Source organism: Ursus americanus, chromosome 32 (assembly GCF_024610735.1).
Source record: "Ursus americanus isolate L20-20 chromosome 32, mUrsAme1.1.p, whole genome shotgun sequence".
Taxonomy (NCBI): Eukaryota; Metazoa; Chordata; class Mammalia; order Carnivora; family Ursidae; genus Ursus; species Ursus americanus.
In genome coordinates this window covers 3,692,192-3,714,792 of record NC_142158.1, presented here as the reverse complement: position 1 = coordinate 3,714,792, position 22,601 = coordinate 3,692,192, and the positions used below count along the sequence as shown (strand labels likewise).

The window sequence follows — 22,601 nt, the reverse complement described above, 5'->3', positions numbered from 1 at the left end:
AGGAGGCACGTGGTCAGAGCGCAGGGATACTAAGGAGGGATTCCATGGCGGGTGGAGGGGGGAAGACACAGAGATGAGAGGACCATGAAAGAAGCAAGCAACAAATAAGCAAGGCAAAAGTTAGCACTTAAATATCAACAGTCAACCAGATGAGACTGCCTCGATGATTGGCAGGAGTCCCAGAGAAGCACCTCAGGGGACGTGTGAGGGGCGGGCCTCACCCTCTGCCTGCACCTGAGCTCTTGTTAATTATTTCATGTGATGGGTTTCCAAGCCAGAATACAGTTAAAGCTAAGAAGCCCATGTCTGGGGGAAAAAATTGGAAAACCACTGATTTGGAACATTCGACTCAAGTAGCTAAATTATGGACATGGCGAATATCATGTGGTCATATTTATTTCTCGGATGTCTGCTCACTGCTGTCCTGCCCTCCTTCCCTCCATCGGAATGTAAGTTTGATGGAAGGAACAACCATGACTGGCTCGTAGACAGGGCTCAGCAAATATCTGTTGAGCGTATGAATGATTTTAGCCTGGCTTTGAGGGACACCCAGAATTTTGTGTCTCTTCTAATACATGGTCCTCTTACTGTACAATTCAAACCACAGCTGATACAGACAGATGGGCAATTTTACTTTGAAACCCAGTCGGCAATATGGACCACAGAGTTCTATGGCTGTCCCAGAGCTCTGCCCATCCAGTGTGAACAGGGATCAGTGCATGAAACACGGAACCCTGCATCCCAGAAAGGCAATAGGATGTGATCTGGGTAAGAGGAGGATAAGGAGGGAAACAGGCACCCGTCTAGTAAATATCTGGCAAGTAGTGGTAGATCTCTAGGTCCCACTTCTCGAAACAACACCTTCAGCCCATTGTTCTCCCAAAGCTACAGATGCGCTGGTTTCCGTCACAAATTTTTTTTTTTTTTAAGATTTTATTTATTCGTTTGACAGAGATAGAGACAGCCAGCGAGAGAGGGAACACAAGCAGGGGGAGTGGGAGAGGAAGAAGCAGGCTCATAGTGGAGGAGCCCGATGTGGGGCTCGATCCCAGAACGCCAGGATTACGCCCTGAGCCGAAGGCAGACGCTTCACGACTAAGCCACCCAGGCGCCCTGTAACAAATTACTTTTAAAATCCTGAAGCGTCTAACTTCTAAATCGATCTTGAATCCACTTCTGCAACTCTGTGTCCCGTCTCAGTTTAAAGGCTCACTCATCTCTTCCCGGATGAAGCCACAGCCGCCCAGCTGAGCCGTCCTCCCAGCACATGCTCCCCTGCAAGCTGACACGGTTTTTCTAGGACACAGTGCAGTGATGTTCCTGCTTTGCTTTGTAGCTTTCTCAAGTGCCGTTTACTCAGACAAGTTCCCCGGACGGTCTCACGGGGCCTTTCTGACCCCGGCCCCCGCATGGCACTCGGCATTCCCTGCTTCATGAGGGAGGGGCTTTTCCACAGCTCTATCCCTGCACTTAGTATGACGCCCGTACAGGTACACCAAAGGAGCTCCACAAATCATTTCTGAATGAATGACATACATCTAGTCACTTATTCAGAGCACCTGCGTTCACCAAACTCACGATACCAGTTACGCCTTCCGTGGCCAGCGCGTGCCATTCCCTCTGACTGGAATCTGGAGTCTCTCCCTGCCTCCTCGCTCGGTCTCTCTCATCATCCTTCTCAATTACTCCGCTGGTAACCTTCCCCCCTCTGAAACCTAGCTCAAATGCCAAAGATTTCAGACCGAGCTTTTCTTGACCACATTTCCTGTTCTCCCAGCCCTCCGTCCCTCACAAGGCAGAGTTAAGCACTTAGTCCCCTAAGTCCCTTACGCTCTGTCTCATGACTGAGAATCCAACAGCCTCGCTCTCCTGTTACTCGGAATGCTTTGGTGATACAAATGCAGATTCCTGGGCTCTACCTCGGATCTACAGCATCGGAGTCCCTGGGTGCGGAGCTCAGGGATCTGGATTTAACCCCAGTTCCTCGGGTTATTCCGACACCCATTAAGGTGTGAGAATTACTGCTCTAGGACACATCTGGAGGACTGGACTAAGACAGGGAGCTCAGCAAATGCCCAATGACAGAGGCTCTTGAATGCCCCGCTAATACCGGGATCATTAAAAACCTCTCTTACCCTTGACCTGCAGAATAAAAACTGCTTTTATCCTAGAGGCACTGGGGAGATCCTAAAGAATTTTAAGCAGGAAGGAACAGGAACACTTTTGCACTTTAACAAGGTTATTCTAGCAGCGATACAGAGTGGGGGCTTTCAAACTTTTTGCCTATGATTCCTGTAAGAATTAACATTTTATATCAGGACGCTGGGGCTCCACCAAAGGTACCTGTGAAACAAAAGTTTCTGAAATAATAATTTACCTTGGTTATATGCAACGTACTCAGGTATGTTCTATTCTGTTCGGCTTCATTTTTTAAAAATGCAGGTTGTGATCAATGTCATTGATCTTACGACCCACCGAAATTCACCGTGGATTTTGACCAGTGGATTGAAAGCAGATGGCATAGAGGACAGATCAAGGGAGAGGCTCAGACCAGTCTGGGGCCACTATAGGAATCTAGGCTAAACATTGTGAGAAGCCAAATGAAGGCCATGGCGGAAAAGGCTGGAGGCAAGTGATGGATTTATGGGGGGTTTAACGAAGGAGAATGGACTGGATTCAGCAACTGGTTTGACAGAGGAAGTCAGCAAAAGGTCAGAACCGCTGACTATACCGTTCACACTGTGCACGGGGGAGGCCGGGAGCAGGTGCAACTTTGGTAACTGCGTGCACCGCTCTCTACCACGCCCAGTCGGTTTCTAAATAAGGGTGAGGAACTTACTGTTTCATTTGGCTCAAAACAAGTATTTATAAAAATATAGTTCTGTGACAGTGATGCTAACTTTTCTTGAATTGCACTCCCCGTGCACTGTTACGTGTTCAGATGAGCGCTCCATGGAACAGGCAGTTGGGAATGTTTATGCTGATATGAGAACCAACTCTCATCTTAATGCTTTTTGCTTTCTTAAGGCAACTTATTTTTGAGCCTATCAACATCCTGGATAGAAAAAAATTTCCCTCGCCCTTCGTCCTCAAATAAGTTTATGAGATGAGGCAAACATTTGAGAATTGGTTATATAACATGAGAAACTTTGGGGGAAAACCCAGTTTTTTCCCCTTAGACTTGAAAGATACTTATGTAGTAGTTTAAATAGTAAGACCTCCAGTCTGAAAAGTGACGTGCGGTTCTTACTGCACAGCAAGCTCAGGGTGCCGCCTGCAAAACTTCGCCTTCCTACAAACAAGGAGCTGCCAGGAGGCCATGGGTGTGCCCTTTGTTTTCTCATAAAATTGAAAAAATTCATAAACCATCTTTAGTCTCTATAAATATTCAAGCCAAACCTGTCTGTTGGGTCCTTCAGCATCCTACTCAGATCAAGAGTGGCTCCAGGTCGTGGGGTCCATGTTACCACATCAGAGTTTTTCCTGATAAGGTTATTAAGTTCATCTGGGTCATTTTTGATGTTTGTTTCCTTAATATACCTGAGAAATAAGAACATGCCCAGGTAAGAAAGCAATTTATTCTCAGATGCACAGTCTGATTAGAACAATGCTAGAATTTTTCCTTTTTTCTCTACATTCCCACTTCCCAATCCCCCCCACTTACCCCATGGAAAAACAAAGACCATACTCGGCCTAACGTCCCTAATTAGGGAAGAATTATTAGCCAAAGAAGTTGTTTTTAAGTCTACTTTGTTTATACTTTGTTTTTAAGCATAATCACACAGTGGTTGGAATTAAAGTTAGATGTACAAAAAAAAACCACAACTATTTTAAATAGGTGGGAATAGCATACTCCTGTTTTTAAGGTTAATTAAATATATACAGGATGAAATATTATTACGCAGGAATGATACTAAGTGCTTAACATGAACTAGTTGATTTTATCTTCACGGTACTCTAATGAGATAGCTATTATTGATTATCTCACTTTCAAGAGAAGGGAACTAAGGTTTTGAAAGGTCAGGTGACTTCCCCAAGGTCACCCCACTGGACAGCAGTGCCCCTCCCCCCCCCCAGCTCTCTACCATACAGCCAGGGCCAAGCTCAGCCTTCCCGGGAGGCCACAAGGAGGGGCTTCTCCCCACTTTGGAAGCAAAGTCTGAAAACCCAGGAAGCTGGCTCTCACTAGACATTGAATCTGAACCTTGATCTTGGGCTTTCCATCCTCCTGAGAAGTAAGTTTCTGCTGTTTATAAGCAAAAAAAATTTTTTTCAAATAAAAGTCCCCTCAAAACCATTAAAAGTCTACCTGTGATAAAAGAGTACACACATCCTCAGTAACAGCCACCCCTGGTCTCTAACTGCACTGCTACTGATCAGAGCTGAGCATCTCCCAAAGTTAATTCCAAACCACAGTCTTTCTGGAAATCACCATTCCAATGTCACATGGGAAGGGGGTGGTGGTGTTGGGGCAGGAAAGGGGAGATCCAGAGAAAAAGGATTTGTCGCTGTCTTTCATCAGACGTGGGTTATGCAGACAGACATTTCTGGTAAAGGGAATTTCACTTTCTTGAGCTACAACCTGGTTACTTAGACTAGATAGATAATTTTAGTCAGACAAGTACAAAACATACGTACATCTGTATTTCTACAGCACAAGGGTGACTTACATTATTGATGACCCGAGAATCCATTCTACAGACCTGAGTCAAGATGTCACTCCACCCACAGATGTGAATAGCTTTTTCCCTTCCTACTCACGTTAATGTCCTCCCGCGGAGGCAGAACGTAATTTGAAGCAGGGCCACCACTCTGTCTTGTCTTCTTACAACCTATTGTCTCAAGACGGTTAGCTAACTGGTCTCCCTGCCTCCAATCTCATCTCCAAACCATGATACTTTCAGATTACTCTTCCTAAACCATAACATGTGGTGTTCACAAAATTGTATCACTTCCTGATGCTTCTTCGTCTCCCTCTAAGATTATAATAAAACCAATACCGAGATGCCGCCCCCTGAGGGGTACTGCGAGTAAGTACCGAGAGCAACAGCTGCCCATTACGTACACAAGAAGAGTGGCCTGCAATGACTTTAAAAAGCGGCATATTAAGTAGCCCAGTGTCCTGTAATCAAGCACCTACCACATCTAGTTCTTCTCCAAGTTCTTGGGACTTCAACCTCCTTGATACCTCTCTAATCTGAATTTTCTTCTCCATCTCCACTGTCACTCATCATTCCCTCCTAGATTACTGTGATGGTTCTCAAACTGGTCTCCAGAATCAACATTCCCATTTCCCTTCCCACCGCACAGACACACAATCTAACCTCCCCAGTGCACCTCTGATCATGTCCTTGTTCTTCACTGGACTCCTTTATTGGGCTCCTCATCCTTTCAAGATAGAAGCCAGGCCACGTGCTGTGGCACACACACCATGCTGTCCACCGTCTGGCTTCCTGGCTTCTCCCGTGCACACAGGCTGCAGGCCCCTATCCTGAGTCCCCTAACCTGCGCTGTCCTCACCTCAGCATCTCTCCATCTCTGCTGGTCAGTGTCTATTCATATTTCAAAACTGAGCTTTATAGTCTCACCCAGTCGTCCTTCTCTAACCTCCATCTGTATCCCATTGCCTCCAGAACACACAGGTACCATAACGCTTAGCATTCTGCATGACATTGGTTTTTCTCTTCCAGTAGATCATAACTCTGAAGACAATCATTTCATCTCTGCTTCTCAATAAATGATAAATGAATGCATAAGAAACAACATTCATCTCAAGAAATTATTTTTTAATCTCCGGTCAGTCTTTCCAGAAGGTTTAGGAAGATATGAAGCAGCTAAATAATGTCAACAAGGAGTTTAAAAGAGTGGAAACACATCAGCAATCTGATATGTTAATTAAACACGTGCAGGTATGTCAGAGAACACAGACCTTTAAAGTGAAAACACTCATGTTTTAATGATGAGACCAATGAAGTCCTAGAGAAGTCAATTAATTGCTTCTAAAAAGTGATAGGAGAAGAACCTAAATTCCATAGACATGATTTCTTCTACTGTGCTGCCTCTAACAGATGGGAAATCATGGCCAGTCCTTCAGGATATTATTACGAAAACTCATCTTGAGGATTGGTTTATTATCCAATAAATTTACAATAAATCGGTAACACCCAACAAATGCAGATAAGTAAATTATTACAATAATTTCCTCTTGAGTACAATGACATGTGCATTCCCTGTCTGCACAAAGGCAGTCCTGCCCTTTGTTCACAGAGTACTCCCGGTAAGGATGAAAAAAGAGGATCATCATGAAGCAGATGGTACTGGTACTTGCTCATAAAGACAATACGACAGTTAGAGGCTGAGTCACTGCATGTACTAAGGATAAAATAAATTCTATATATAATTACCGAATCTTATAAAAGCAAAATTAAAATACCTGTAAGATCTTAACATTTCAAATAATAAAACTATATTCAAATATGACAAAATGGATAGGGCATCCATATTGTTTTCCTAAGGGGTTATGAGTTCTATGAATTGTGCAACCTGACTGCATCGCAAGGATGACTTCGACAAATATGCTAGCTTTAATTACCTTGGCTGAAGGTGTTAAGAATAACTATTTGCTTTTTTTGTTTGTTTTTTTAATTTAAAAAATTATTTAAAAAAAAGAAAATTTGCTGACCAGCTGAGACTCAAATAAATAAATAAATAATCCATTTACATTCCATATTCGTACTTTTTGTGAATGCCTCTATGAATTTTAACACATGTACAGAGCTATGCAACCACCACCCCATCCGTATACAGAGCAGTTCCATCACCCCTCAAACGCTCTCTCATGCTGCCCCATTTCCCCAGCCCGACCCCTGGCAAACACTGATCTGTTCTCCACCTCTATAGTTTTGTCTTTTCCAGAATGCCGTAATAATAGAATCACACAATATGTAACCTTTGAAACTGACTTCCTTCACTTAGCATGACGCTTTTGGGATTCATCCATGTTATTGTATGTATCAGTATTTACTTTTTATTGTATTCTATGGCATAGATGTATCATGGTCTGTTTATCCACTCACCTGTTGAATAATGTTTGAGTTGATTTGGTCATTATGAACAGAGCTGCTAGTAATATCTGTGTACAGTTCTCGTGTGAATAAAAGTTTAATTTCTCTAGGGAAAACACCCATACGATAAACACATATTTAAAGAAATAGCCAGGGGCACCTGGGTGGCGCAGTCGTTAAGCATCTGCCTTTGGCTCAGGGCGTGATCCCAGCGTTCTGGGATCGAGCCCCACATCAGGCTCCTCTGCTAGGAGCCTGCTTCTTCCTCTCCCACTCCCCCTGCCTGTGTTCCCTCTCTCACTGGCTGTCTCTCTGTCAAATAAATAAATAAAATCTTAAAAAAAAAAAATAAAGAAACAGCCAAACTGTTTTCCATACCATTTTGAATTCCCAACAACAATTTGTGAGAGGTCCTATTGCTCTGCCTCCGTACCATAACAGGAGATTGTCAATTTTTCACAACTTTGTTATTTCACTGTGGTTATAATCTACATTTCCTAATGGCTACTGATATGAACACATCATTTCTTGTGTTTATTTGCATCTATATTTCGTTGGTGAAGTACCTGTCCAAATGTTTTGCCCAGTTATCATTGAGTTCTTTGTTTCCTGACACTGATTTTTAAGAGATCATTATATTTTCTGGATACAAGTTGTTAGTCAGATATTTGATTTGCAAATATTTTCTCACAGTCTTTAGTTTGTCTTTTTATTAACAGTGTCTTTCACAGAGAAAAAAATTTACTTTTTATGAAGTCCAATATATTAAACTTTTCGCTATGGATTGTGCTCTTGGTGTTATATGTAAGAAGGCTTTCCCTAACTGGACATCATGAAGATTTTCTCCTACATTTTCCTCCAAAAGTTTTATAGTTTTACATTTACATTTAGATCTTTGATCCATTTTGGCTTATTTTTTGGTATACAATGTGAGGTCTAAATTGAGATTCATTTTTTTGCATATGAATGTCTAATTGCTCTAATAATATTTATTGAAAAACTATCTTTTTTCTATTGAATTGTTTTTGTACCTTTGTCAGAAATCAATGATTTGTATTTGTGTGGACCTATTTCTGAATTTTCTACTCTGTTCCATTGATCTAGTATTTATCCGTTCATTGATATCATGCTATCTTGATTACTGTAGCTTTTTAGCAAGTCTTAAAATTGGGTAGTGTGGACCCTCCAAATTTATTCTTTTTCAAAGTTGTTTTGGCTATTCTAGTTCCTTTGCTTTTCCTTATAAATCTTACAGTTAGGTTGTCTATATGTACAAAAAATTCTGCCAGGGTTTTGATGGGCATTGCATTGAACCTACAGATTTATTTAGAGATCATTAAATATTAACTATAACAACACGCTATTAACCAATAAATCAAAGAAATTACAAGAAAAATAAGAAAATACTTAGTGATAAAATGAAAACAAAAACACAACATATAAAACCCATGAAATGTAGTAAAGGCCATGCTCAGAGGAAAATTTATAGCTCTAACATCTATATTAAAAAAGAAGAAAGATCAGTAGAGAGAATCAGTGAAACCAAAAGTTGGTTCTTTGAAAAGATCAACAAAACTGACAATCTTTAGCTAGACAAAGAATAAAAAAAGACACAGAAAACTAAAATCATAAACAGAGCAGGGACATTACTACTGACCTTACAGAAATAAAAAGAATTATAAGATAAGACTATGAACAACTGTACAATAACAAATTAAATAACTTAGTGGAATGGACAAACTCCCAGGAACGAACAAGTTGCTTAAACCAACTCAAGAAGAAAATAGAAAACATCATCATTTTCAAACTCTCCCAAATCATAGAAAGAAACACTTCCTAATTCATTCTGAGGTCAGTATTACCCTGATACCAAAGGTAGGTAAAGGGGATAAAGAAGCACAAACTTCTGCTGTAAAAAAAAAAAAAAAAAGTCATAGAGATGAGAAGTACATCATAGGTTGTATAGTCAATAATATTGTAATAATGTTGTATGGTGACAGATGGTAACTATGCTTATCTTGGTGAGCACTGTGTAATGTACAGAATTGTCAAACCACTATGTTGGTCACCTGAAACTAATATAACATGTCAACTGTTCTTCAAAAATAAATTTTAAAAAAAGATGTTACAATAAAAGAAAATTATAGACCAGTATTCTTTATGAACACAGATGCAAAAATCCTCAACAAAATACCAGCAAACAATATTCAACAACATATTACAATGATTATACACCAGGTGGGATTTATTAGGAATGCAAAAGGGTGGTTCAACATAAAGCAATCAATAAATATATTTCACCACACTAATAGAATAAAGGGAAAAAACACATAATCTTTTCAACTGATGCAGAAAAAATATTTTATAAAATTCAACATACCTTCATGATAAAAACACATGGGAAACTAGGAATAAAAGGAAACCTCCTCAACATGATAGAGGGTAATTATGAAAAACCCATAGGTAACATCATGCTCAGTGGCGAAAGAATGACAGCTTTCCTCCCAAGATCGGGAAAAAGACAAGGATGCTTACTTTCACCACTGCTATTAAAAATTGTACTATAAGTTCTAATCAAAGAAATTAGGCAAAGAAAAGAAATAAAACGCATTTAATTGGGAAAAAAGAAGTAAAACTTTCTCTATTTGGAAATGACATGACCCTATATATTAAAAACCAAAGAATACACAAGAAAGCTAATAAAATTAATATGTAAATTTAGCAAAGTTGCAAGGTATAAAGTCAACAACAAAAAATTAGTTGTGTTTGTATAAACCAGTAAAGAACAATCAAACAAAGGAAATTAAGAAAATAATTCCATTTACAATAACATCCAGAAGAATAAAATACCTGGGAATACATTAACTAAAGAGGTAAATGATTTGTACCCTGAAAACTACAAAACGTTGCTGAAAGAAGTTAGAGAAGAACTAAATAAAAAACTTCCCATATGCATGGATTAGAAGATTTATTATTTTTAAGATCTCCATACTCCTCAAAACGATCTTTAGATTCAATGTGATTCTTATCAAAATTCCAACAGCCTTTTTTGCAGAAATGAAACAGCTGACTGGAATGGAATTGATTCTCAAATTCACATGGAAATACAAGAGGCCCTGAATATCCAAAACAATCTTGAAAAAGAACAAAGTTGGAGGACTAACACTTCCATACAAAGCTAAAATAATCAAAACAGTGGGGACTTGGCATAAAGATAGGCAAATAGACCAACAGAACAGAATTAAGAGTCCAGAAATGAACTCAATATATCTATGGGTAATTGATTTTTGACAAGAGTTCCCAGATCTTTCAACACAGAGAGAAATGTCTCCAACAAATGATATTGGGTCAACTGGATTTCCACATATAAAAAAATGAATTCAGACCCTTACTTCACACCCTATACAAAAATCGACTCAAAATCAATTAACAACCTAACCATAAGAGCTAAAAACCATCAAACTTATCAAATAAAACATACGAGTAAATTTTTGTGACCTTGGATTTGGCCATGTATTCTTAGATATGACACTAAAAGCATAAGAAACAAAAGAAAAATCAATAAATTTGATTTCGCAAAGATGAAAAACTTTTGTACATCAAAGGTTATTATCAAGAAAGTGAAAAGATTATAGTGGAAGAAAATATTTGCAAATCACACATCTGACAAGGGAATAATAGCTACAGTATATTTAGGCACTCCTATGATTCAATAAAGATATCCCAATTTAAAAACGAGCAAAGAACTCGAATAGATGTTTATGCAAAGAAAATATACAAATAGTTAATAAGGACATGAAAAATGATCAATATCATTAGTCATTAGGGAAATGCAAATCAAAGCCATAATGAGATATCATTTTATACCTACCAGGATAGATACAATCCAAAAAATGAAAAAAAAAAACAACAAAAAATGGAAATAAGTACTATAAAGATGTAGAGAAATTGAAACACTTGTACATTCCTGGTGAGAAGATAAAATATTGCAACCACTGTGGAAAACAGTTTGGCAGTTTCTTTAAAGTTGAATATAGAATTACCATAGGATACAGCAATTCCAGTCCTAGATATATGTACCAGAAAATTGAAAACAGGGACTCAGCTACTTGTATACCAATGTTCATTGAAGGCTGGACATAACTCAGTCATCCAACAACAAAAGAATGGATAAACAAAATGTGATATACCCACACAATGGAATATTATTCAGCCATAAAAAAGCATGGAATTCTGATACAGCCTAGAAGAACTTTAAAGCCATTATGCAAAGTGAAATATACTACACAAAAGGACAAATATTGTATGATTGTACTTATAAGAAATATCTACAATAGGCAAATGCATAGACAAAAGTACACTAGATAATACCAGTGATGGAGGGTGAGATAAATGGGAAGTTATTGCTTAATGGGTGGAGTTTCTGTTTGGGATGAAAAAAAAAAAAAGTTTTGGAAATAGTAGTGATGGTTGCATAACATTGTGAATATAATTAATGCCACTGAATTGTACATTTAAAAATGGTTAAAATGGCAAATTTCATTATATATATTTTACCAATCCCCTCTCCCAAATTATAATGCCTCATTACCAAGTAGGCTTTATACCAGAAATGCAAGATTGGTTTAACATATGAAAATCAATTATTAATAGACTAGAATATAATCAGTAGGTACAGAGAAAGCATTTGATCAGTAGACACAGAGCATATAATCAGTAGACAGAGAAAGACTCTATTTCAGTAGAGAGAAAGCATTTATATGTTTAACATAAATATCTAGTAAACTGTACTTGTAAACTGAATTCTAAAGTCCATGCTTTTTAAAAAATTTTCTAAGCACATGTTCAAGATAATGTAATCAAAATAATGTATCATCATATCACAATGTTTTCAATGTAAGATGATTCTATTGACAGATGAAATATCCCCAAAGGTAAGATGCTTAAAAATACTCCATATAGGCTAATCCAATATCCTAATTAGTTAATAATTAGGATTAGTGATTGGCATTAGAGAAATGTGCTTAAGAATACTTTAAAATTTTGCCCTTGATCTTCCCGTGTTTACTCTCTATGGTTGTTCAAGATAAATAGTTTCCACATAATAAAGTTTTGTTTTAGGTTAACATATTTAACAAATATTGTGTTAAATGCAAAATTTAAAAAAAATATTAACTATACTGAGACATCCAATTCATGAAGATATGCCTTTTCAATTATCTAGTTTATCTTTGATTTCTTTAATCAATGTTTTATGGTTTTTAGCATACAGACCCTGTATTATTTTGTTAGATTTACAATGAAGTATATAATTATTTGGAGCTATTGTATGTTTTTTTTTTTAATTTTGTTGTTCTCATGTTCATTGCTCATATATAGAAATACAATAGATTTTTATACATTTACTTTATATCTAATGACTTTGCTAAATTTACTCATTAGTTCCAGAATTTTCTTTTATTAATTCTCTGGGATTTTCTATGTAGACAGTCATGGTGTCTGAAATAACAACACTTCATGACTTCCTTTCAGTCTACAGTTATTTATTCAGTTTTCTTGCCTTCCTGCACTGATTACAAATTTCAGAATGATGTAGTCATTCTTATCTTCTTATGCAACTTAGAAGAAATTACTCATTCTTTCTCTGTCAAGTATGCTGTTAGCTGTGGATTTTTACAGATGCCCTTAATGAGGTTAGGAAAATTCTCTTCTATTTCTAGTTTGCTAAGAGTTTTTGTTTTGTTTTGGTTTGGTTTTTATTTTACCAGGAGTATATGCTGAATTTTATCAACTGCTTTTTCTGCTTCAGTTAATATAATCATGTGATTTTTTTCTTTATCTGTTAATATGATGGATTAGATCGAGTTTTGAATATTGAACCAGCCTTGCATTCCTGGGATAAACACCATTGGGTTGTATTATTCCTTTTACATATTAATTTGTAATTACATGTAATTACATGTAATTTGGCAATATTTCATTAAGAATTTTTGCTCCTATGTTTCTGAGAAGTATTAGTGTGTACTTTCTTGCATAGCCTTTGTCTGCTTTTGGTAGCAAAGTCTCATAAGAAGAGTTATAGTGTTTCCTCCTCCACTATTTCTGGAAAAGAATATGTTAAATTAGTGTTTTGTTTTGGTTTTTTGAATGTTTGGTAGAATTTGCTAGTGAAATAATCTGGGCCTGGATTCTCTTTTTTGGAAGATTTTAACCTACAAAAGAAACTTACAGAAATTTGGTGATGTCTATATTTTTGGAGTTTTGGTATTTGTGGCTTTCAAAGAATTGGGAAGTTTCATCTAAGTTGTTTAATTTCTGTACATAGAATTACTTATATTGTTATTGTTAGTTTTAACACTTGTGGGATTGTCAGTGAGTGCTCTCATTCCTGATATTGGTAATTGTCTTTGTTTTTTTTCTTGGTGATTTTCATTGTTTTTTCCTCTATTGTTTTTCTTCTTTTCATTTCCTCGACTTCTGTTTTTAATTGTTTTCCTTCCTTCTTCCATTTATTTTGCTCATTTTTTCTAGTTTCCTAAAGTGAGAACTTTCTTCTTTTTTAATATGTGCATTTAATGTTACAAATTTCCCTCTAATCTCTTCTTTAGTATCCCACAAATTTTGATATGTTGTGTTTTCTTGCTTTTTTTTTAAGTTTTTTCTAATTTCATATGATATTTCCTCTTTGGCTCACAGATTGCTTAGCAATGTGTTTTTCAGTTTTCAAGTATTTGGATATTTTCCAGTTATCTTTCTCTTGATTTCTAGACTAATTCCAATATGATCAGAAAACATTCTTTGTATCATTTCAGTTTAAATTTTGTTAAGGTTTGTTTTGTGACCCAAGACATGGTCTTTCTTGGTCGATGTTTGTTCTGGAAAAGAATGCACGTTCTGCTATTTTCAGGTGGAATTTTCTATAAATGTCATTCACATCCAGTTGATTTATGTTTAGTTTTTCTATATCCTTGCTAAATTTTCCATGTTCTTATTCTAGCAATTACTGAGAAAGGAGTGTTGAAGTCTTCAACTGTCATTCTGACTTTCCATTTTCTTTAACATCTATTAAATTTTTGTTTCATGTATTTGAGAATCTGCTGTTATGTAGAAACACATTTAGGATTCTTACAACTTCTTGGTGAATTGACATCATAATGTACCTCTGTATCCCTGGTAGTTTTTGCTCTGAAGCCAAATCTGTTCTTAACATAGCCACTCAAGCTTTCTTGGACTAGTGTTTGCACAGTATATTTTTTTCATTGTTTTACTTCCAATTTACCTAGATCATTAGGTTTAAAGTGGATTTCTTGTAGACAGCATAGAGTGGGTCTTGTTCTTTTTTATCCATTCTCATAATCTCTGTCTTCCAATTGGTGTGTTTAGACTATTTTAATTTAAGTGATGAGTACTTTATTGTATCTCAAAATTTTGTTGATTGTGAATTCAGATGGAGTTTGGATGATGATTCTTTTCTTCCATATGCTGCTGACTGTTATTAGTTAATGCTATTCAGTTGATGGCAGCAGGGCTGGTCTGGACAGTCCAAGTGAAAGGCTTCACTCACATGTCTGTAGAACATTTATATTTAATGTAATTATTTATGTCTACCATTTTATTATGTTTTCTGTTTATCTCTTTCTCATTCCTCTGTCTTTCCATTCCCCTTCCTTCAAATTATTTAAATTTTTTTAGTATCCTGTTTAGTTTACATGTTGAGTTTTTTCAGTTTTATTGAAATATAATTGACATATAGCACTGTATAAATTTAAGATGTACAGCATAATGACTTGACTATATATATTGCAAAATGATTACAACAGTTAGTTTAGTTAACATCCATCATCTCATATAGATACAAAAAATAAAAGAAAAAATTTATTTCCTTGTGATGAGAACTGTTAGGATTTACTGTCTTAGCAACTGTCAAATACACTATACGACAGTGTCAACTATAGTCATTGTGTTATACATTACATCCCCAGCACTTATAACTGGAAATTTGCACCTTTTGACCATCTTCATCAAATTCTCCAGCCCTGCCCCCTGCCTCTAGTAACTGCAAATCTAGTAACTGCAAATCTTTTTCTATGAGGTTTTGTTGTTGTTGTTGTTGTTTTAGATTTGACATATATGTGAGATGATATGGTATTTGTCTTTTTCTGTCTGACTTATTTCACTTAACAAAGTGCCTTTGAGGTCCATCCAGTGTTGTCACAAACAGCAAGATTTCCTTCTTTTCATGGCTGAATAATATTCCACTGGTTTCTATAATACTACATTTTCTTTATCCATACAACCATTGTTGGACTCTTAGGTTGTTGGTTTGGCTATTATAGATAATGCTGCAATGAAACTGGAGGTGCATATCTTTTCAAGTTAGTGCTTTCATTTTCTTCAAATATCCAGAACTGGAATTTCTGGATCATATGGTCTTTCTGTTTTTAATTTTTTGAGGAACCTCCATACCATTTTCCATAGTGGCTGCATGACTTTACAATCCATTAACAGTACAAACGGTTCCCTTTTCTTCACATCCTCTACAACACTTATTTCTTGTCTTTCTGATAATAGTCATTCTAATAGGTGTGCAGTAATATTTCATTGTGGTTTTGATTTGCATTTCCCTGATGATGAGAGATATTGAGCACCTTTTCATGTACCTGTTGGCCATCTGTATATTTCCTTTGGAAAAATATCTATTCAGGTCCATTACCTATTTTGCAGTTGGATTATCTGTTTCTGCTACTGAGTTGTAGGAGTTCTTTATATATTTTGGGTATTAAGCCCTTAACAGATATATGATTTGCAAATATTTTCCCCCACTGCCTTTTCATTTTGTTGATAGCTTTCTTTGCTGTGCAGAAGCTTTTTAGTTTGATATAGTCCCACTTGTTTATTTTTGTTTTTGTTGCCCTTGCTTTTGCTGTCAAATCCAAAAAATCATCTCCAAGACCCATGTCAAGGAGTTTACTGCCTATGCTTTCTTCTAGGAGTTTTACAGTTTCAGGTCTTACATTTAAGTCTTTAACAAAGTTTGAGTTAATTTTTGTGAGTGGTGTTAAGATAGGGGTCTAGTTTTATTCTTTTACATGTGAATATTCAATTTTGCCAGCATCATTTAATGAAGAGACTGTCTTTTCCCCAGTGAGTATTCTTACCTCCCTTGTCAAATATTAGTTGACCATATATGCCTGGGTTTATTTTTGGGGACTCGATTCTGTTCCATTGGTTTATGTGTCTGTTTTTAATGCCTGTACCATACTGTTATGATTACTATAGCTTCATAACATAGCTTGAAATCAAAAAGTGTGATGCCTCTTGGTTTGTTCTTCTTTCTCAGGATTGCTTTGAATATTTGGGGTCTTTTGTGGTTCCATATAAATTTAGGATTTTTTTTTTTACTTCTGTAAAAAATGCCATTGGGATCTTGATAGGGATTACACGGGGTAGTATGGACATTTTAACAATATTAATTCTTCCAATCCATGAATACAGATTATCTTTCCATTTATTTGTGTCTTCTTTGATTTCTTTCATCAATGTGCTGTATTTTCAGTGTAGGGATCTTTCACCTCCTTTCCTAAATCTACTCTTAAATATTTTATTGTTTTCAAAGCTATAGATGTTATTGATCATTTAATTTCTTTTTCAGATAATTTGCCACTAGTGTATAAAAACCCTACTGATTTTTGTATGTTAATTTTGTATGCAACAAATGCAGCTTAGCTGAATTTGTTGATTCCATTGAGTTTTTGATAATATTTCTTTCTATGATTTTCATAGTTGCTGTTCGGGGGATTACAATTAACATACTTAACCTTTTAATCTATTTAGAAGTGTTTTAACACCTAGAAAACTTTCCACTACACAGAGCCCTTTATGCTTATAATTGTCTTAGGTATTCTACCTGCATACACTGAAAAGCCCATTAAACCATATTATAATAGTTGCTGTCAACTGTTTAACATATTTTAAAGAACTTAAGAAAAATTGCCTATAATATATATACAGTTATTACCATTTCTGTTGCTCTCTCCTTCATTCCTGAAATTCCAAGTTTCCCTTTAGTGTCATTTTCCTTTCATCTGAAGAACTTTCTTTAGCATTTCTTTTAAAGTAGGTCTGCTGGTAATGAATTGTCTAAGTTTTGCTTCATCTGAAAATGTTTTCATTCTACCTTCATTTCCAAAAGGTATTTTTACTGAGTATAGAGTCTGGGCTGATGGTTCTTTAAGCACCTTAAAAATGCTATTCTACTACCTTCTGGTTTCTGTAGTTTATGATTAGAAATCCACAGTTACTTGAATTTTTCCCTATGTTTAATGCATTATTTTTCTCTGCCTCGATTTCTGTTCTTCCACAGATACAGACCATCTCCCACCCTTTCTGATGCAACCTAAGTTTGGAGGGCAACTCCATTCTTAACTTCCCAGGTAGGGATACCATCAAAAAAAAATTATTTCCTTCTCAAATTTAGGTAATACATTAAGACACTTCAAATGTCAATTACCTTGTCTGGTTCCTCTTCTCTGGTCACACCTTAGACCATAAGATCAGCCTAAAGGATGTTTACCTGCATTCAGACTATAAGCTTTGACATGAAACATTTCTATTTAAACCAAACAAGAAAATACTTTGTTCCTCGTCCTCTTCCTCCTTCTCCTCCTCCTCCTCCTCCTCCTCTTCTTCTTCTTCTTCTTCTTCTTCTTCTTCTTCTTCTCCTTCTCCTTCTCCTTCTTCCTCTTCTTCCTCTTCTTCCTCTTCTTGTTTTGTTTTCTGTTTTTTAAAATTGAAGCTCTACAATACTTCATCATTGGCCTGGCTTTAATACTTTCCATAGTATCATGTGGCATATATTCCTATTGATGTTATACTGTTTACCTGAGTGACCATAACTAAGAATATGTATGCAATAGAATAACTTACTGTTATCTTCTTAAACAGACTCTCTTGGACTTATCCTAGACACGCTTTCTCTTTATATCTTTTAACATACGTACACACTGTCCAAGACAGTCAGTTATGTGACAAACAGCAAGCGGACCACGGTGCAATGCCTTAGTCCTCAGGTATTTCCATGTCATATAGTGTGACAGCTGTGGACGGCAGTAGGTTCTCTTCTCCACTCCTTTCTCCATTGCCTTAAGGATCAATTCATCTTTAGCTGGTAGGCATAGTGCTTGCTAAACTATTGAAATAGCTCTGTGCCAGTTGGTTAAAAGCTGCTTCTCTGGGCCCCTGAGTGCCCCTTTTTGCTAACCTAGGACCTCCTGGCTCTCGTTCTCTCAACTCCATCAATTAGAGAATTAAGCTTTGGGGAGCAGAGCCTCCAGGGCCTGATCCAGAATTACCTTGTGTCTGTCCTGAGCGCTTGGTGCCTCTGCCACACTGGTTCTTAACTATACTGAATCTTAGCACTATTAAAGTGAAACCTTTGTTCTATGTCTACAATAGTAGGTACTGAGAAGTTTATTTTTGTTACATTAACAATGGCCATTAGCTCTATATCAAGATTAGGTGTGAAACACATTTATCTACTGGTAACTGTTTTCTTTAGAAAACCAAGGAGTTTAGGGGAAATCTAAGGGAAGTTCCCCAGGGCCATCTACTGCTAGCAGTATTAGAGAAGTTCATTCCCCTGGTTCTGTATCAGTGTCACTCAATACAGACAACCCTTCCCTGGTTCACTAAATCTTTTATTTGCTGTCTATCTCGATTAACTCAACTCAACTCTACTCCATCCTCCATCCCTCAGAGTTAAATGTGCATGAATAGGGCTAACAGATGAGCAGGTCTCCTGTGTGACCAAAGGCTCCTAAATTTCACTCCTGCTTTAGGGCTCTTTCTTGTTTTAAAGTTGCTTTTGACATACGCATTTTTAAAAGCTCTGCAGGTCTGTATAAGAACACATTCTTTGAATTTATATCTAGGCTTATCCAGCAATTACGAAAGATTTCCTATAAAGGCATCCTCCTTCAAAGTAAGAATTTCTTAGGAAAAACAAAAGAAGTATCTGGAATTTTTTTTTTAAGTTTAAAAATATAACTGATGTAGCTTCTTAGTAGTGAAGCACCATAACATTTCAAGGACATGGAACTTGGTTATACAGAATATAATTAAGGGCTAGAAAAACAAACAGTATCTCTCTAGACACAGTAATATGGTACATCTCAATTAGACACATTTCAATTAGAGTACATCTGAATTTAGACACTAAATTTTCATCAAAAAACTTTATCAGCATTTAGATTTCATAAAACTTACAGCTGAAAGAGTAGATTCGCTTGTTCAAGTTGTTCCAAAGATACTTAAACGTTTTTCAATAAATGAATCAAGTACCAAAAATACATTTTCATATAGTATTCACATCTACGTTGATAAAACTGGTTCACCTTTCTTAGAAGAACCGATTTGACTTTGAAGCAAAATAGATTAATTTTGGAACTACACCTAAGTTTAGTAAATTCAGTAACCCTTGGGTAAACTCAGTAGTAATCTTGAATTCAAAGGGGTATTGCATAAATTGAAAATCAACACCAAATTGTAAACATTAAAGCATTCTTTAAACTTGATTTGCAATTTTAGCATCCAGTTTATATAATACTGCCAGTTACAAATAACATCTTCTGCAAATTGATCCATGTTAGAAAATGTATAAAGTCATTATTACTGATTTGCACTAGAAAAAGATTCCATTTCAATATAACATTCAACCTGTATAACTAAGTCACAAATGAGTGTTTCCTTTCCATGGAGCTTTAAATTTAGCTTGTTCATATGCAGTAGAATATCAGAGGAATGTTAGTCACAGTGCCAGATTTTGCCTATGACTCCTGAATGTTTGGCAAGCATTCTTTAAGTTTCAAGATAACTTTGAATTGGACTTAACAATCCAAATCTTCCATGACTTAACCAACAAGCACTTGCAAAGAGCACAAGACCATCAAGTTCATTGTCTTCTCTTTTCTTTTAGCAGCTTCATTAACTGGCAATATTTCCTAGCACTTGGGTGTATACTGTCAACCTTTCAACAACTGTATCCAGGACACTTCTGCTAAAGACTGCTTTGAAAAACTTAGCAGAAATGTATTCAAGATGTACCATTCAATAGGAAGAAGTAATAAGGGAAACACAAACTTCTTGTTTTAAAAATTCCAATATATCTGGATATTTTTAACCTAATATAGCTGAAGCACATCTACCATGATAAAAACTAAGTTTTTCAGATTTAGTGGAAATTATTCTTTATCAAATGTAGAAAATTCAAAAGTACTTACTCTACGAATTCAATTTTTCAGGCTGTGAACTGACAATATTTCTTCATAAACTTGGAAATCCTTTGAAACTATTTGTCCAATGCCATTTACTAAACCACCATTGATTTAAAATGCCTCACGCAGCATATACTAAATCCAAAGACAGGTATGAGTTCATTTCTGTACTTTGCATTCTGACCCATGGGCTATTTATGCAATAGTCCCTTTGAGTTTTAATTAGAGAGACTTTAATATGTTTTACTCTCTGCTAGAGTACTCTCCTCCCATTGCTCTTTTTAATCAGAGGTTTACTAAATATTCTTGGCTTTCTTCCCCAAATTAGTTTCAGAATCAACTTGTCTACTTCCAAAAACACATATTGCAAATATTGGATTCACACTAAACTTATAAATTATGAATGATATCATTCTGTTATCTAGTCCCAAAACATAGTATTTCTTTCCATTTGTATAGGTTTTCTTCTGTATCATTCAGTGGCATGTGAAAGCTTTCTTTATATTGAGACTTGCACACTGCTAGTTAAATTTATTCCCAGATATTTTCTCATTTTTGATTGCAATGGAAAACAGAGACTTTTTCTGTAATTTAACTCCTAAGTAATAGTTGTTTATAAATTGTTTGGAATAGTTTTTCAGTTGATTCTCTTTAATTTTCTAGATATATAATCATATCAGCAGCAGACAGTGATAATTTTGCCACCTTTGTTATTTTGTATGTCTACTTCATTCATGTTGTCTTATTGGATTATTACAAGTAAAATGTTCTCAATTTAAAACGTTCCAGTGCTTCTCCATGGTTGACTCTCCCCAATTCCATATCCACACACGATTATATATATAATCATAGTAAGGAAATAGTCATCTAACGTTCAATTTTAGAGTACCTTTTTTGTCAAAACGAGAGTTAAACTTCTTGGCATCTTTGGAGATCATATGATCTTCCTTCTTAGATGAATAAATACACTGGATTATATTACTCAATTCTCACTGAAAAACACTTGCATTCATGTAATGAACACCACTTGTTCTTGATATAGTATTAATTTAATGCATTGTTGCATAGAGTTCAAAATATTTAGATCTTCATAAATTGGTATGTAGGTGTCTTTGTGCCATTTTTGTCAGATTTTAGTAGTAACATTCTACTCATTTCATAAAATAATTTAGAACTCTTTTTTCTTGTACACGTAATTCATCTGAAGCAAAGTTTCTCAACAATGGCACTACTGGCATTTGGAGCTGGATAATTCCTTGTTGTGGGAGGTATCCTGTTTATTATTAGTTGTTTAGCTGACTCCCTGTCTTCAATTCACTAGATGCCAGTAGCACTCCCCCACTATGGGATCGAAAACTGTCTCCAGACACTGCCAAATGTCCCCCTGGAGACAAAATCTCCCTATATGAGAACTACTGAACTAAAACTAAAGAAAACATACTTGCAGTTTTTCAAATTTGAGTAATTCATTACATTTTTATCAATGACCTTTTATATTACTAGAAATGTCTTGTATTGTACAGCTAATTGGGGGCTTAATCAAGATTTTCACTTTTTATAAATATATATTTTTTAATCTTTTCCTTATAACTTTCTAACAAAATACCCATGACTGAAATAATCTCTTTTACCATCTCTTTATCTAAAAGTGGTTTCCTTTTTTAATGCAATTATCCACGTCCTTTTATTATTGGCCAGTAACAACGATTAAAAATTATCTGGGCACTTAATTCTCATTCCAGGTGACTAATTTCATTGGTTCTTCATTGGCTGTTGAGAGGAAACTTCAGTCAGATTCCCTATGTATTTTGCTGAAAATGTCTCAATACAGTCCACATTTTAAAACTTTTTTATATACAGTACTTTCTTCTTCTCTATTGATGCAAATTATAATTGCTATTCAACATGAAATTTGCAACAGATCTTCTCGTCTGGTTGCTTTTTCTCCTTACTATTCCCAGCGTTGTACTAGTTCTTGCAACTGTACAAAATTCTGCATCAAGAGATGCCTTCATTTCACTGTAAAAATGTGCCCATATTGTTCTTAAGCTAGAAAAATAATGTAACTGTATTGTAACATAATATTTCAACCTAATTTCCAAGTTCAATTAACATAGGTATCACTGTGAAACGACCTAGCTACATAAAATACTCAATGAAATACATCACAACTATTGTATCAGTGCATGGAAAAAATAACTGAAACTGAATCAATGCATTGACACTCACTGCAGCAATCCTCAGCTGCATTAGCCACTTTTCAAGG

General features: G+C 35.9%; 1 protein-coding gene across 9 annotated transcripts in view; it reads right to left on the bottom strand.

The window, feature by feature from the left end:
- The window catches only part of LOC123794250 (cytidine monophosphate-N-acetylneuraminic acid hydroxylase), a 119,352-nt gene that overhangs the window by 27,358 nt on the left and 69,393 nt on the right, over window positions 1–22,601 (bottom strand). For all 9 annotated transcript variants that reach the window (XR_006780158.2, XM_045800492.2, XM_045800487.2 and 6 more), the window contains one exon: window positions 3,400–3,540. Coding sequence is in view for 8 of the 9 variants with exons in the window: in XM_045800492.2 (XP_045656448.2) it covers window positions 3,400–3,540 (141 nt within the window). In the remaining variant the exon portion in view is untranslated. The remainder of the gene's footprint in view (window positions 1–3,399; window positions 3,541–22,601) is intronic.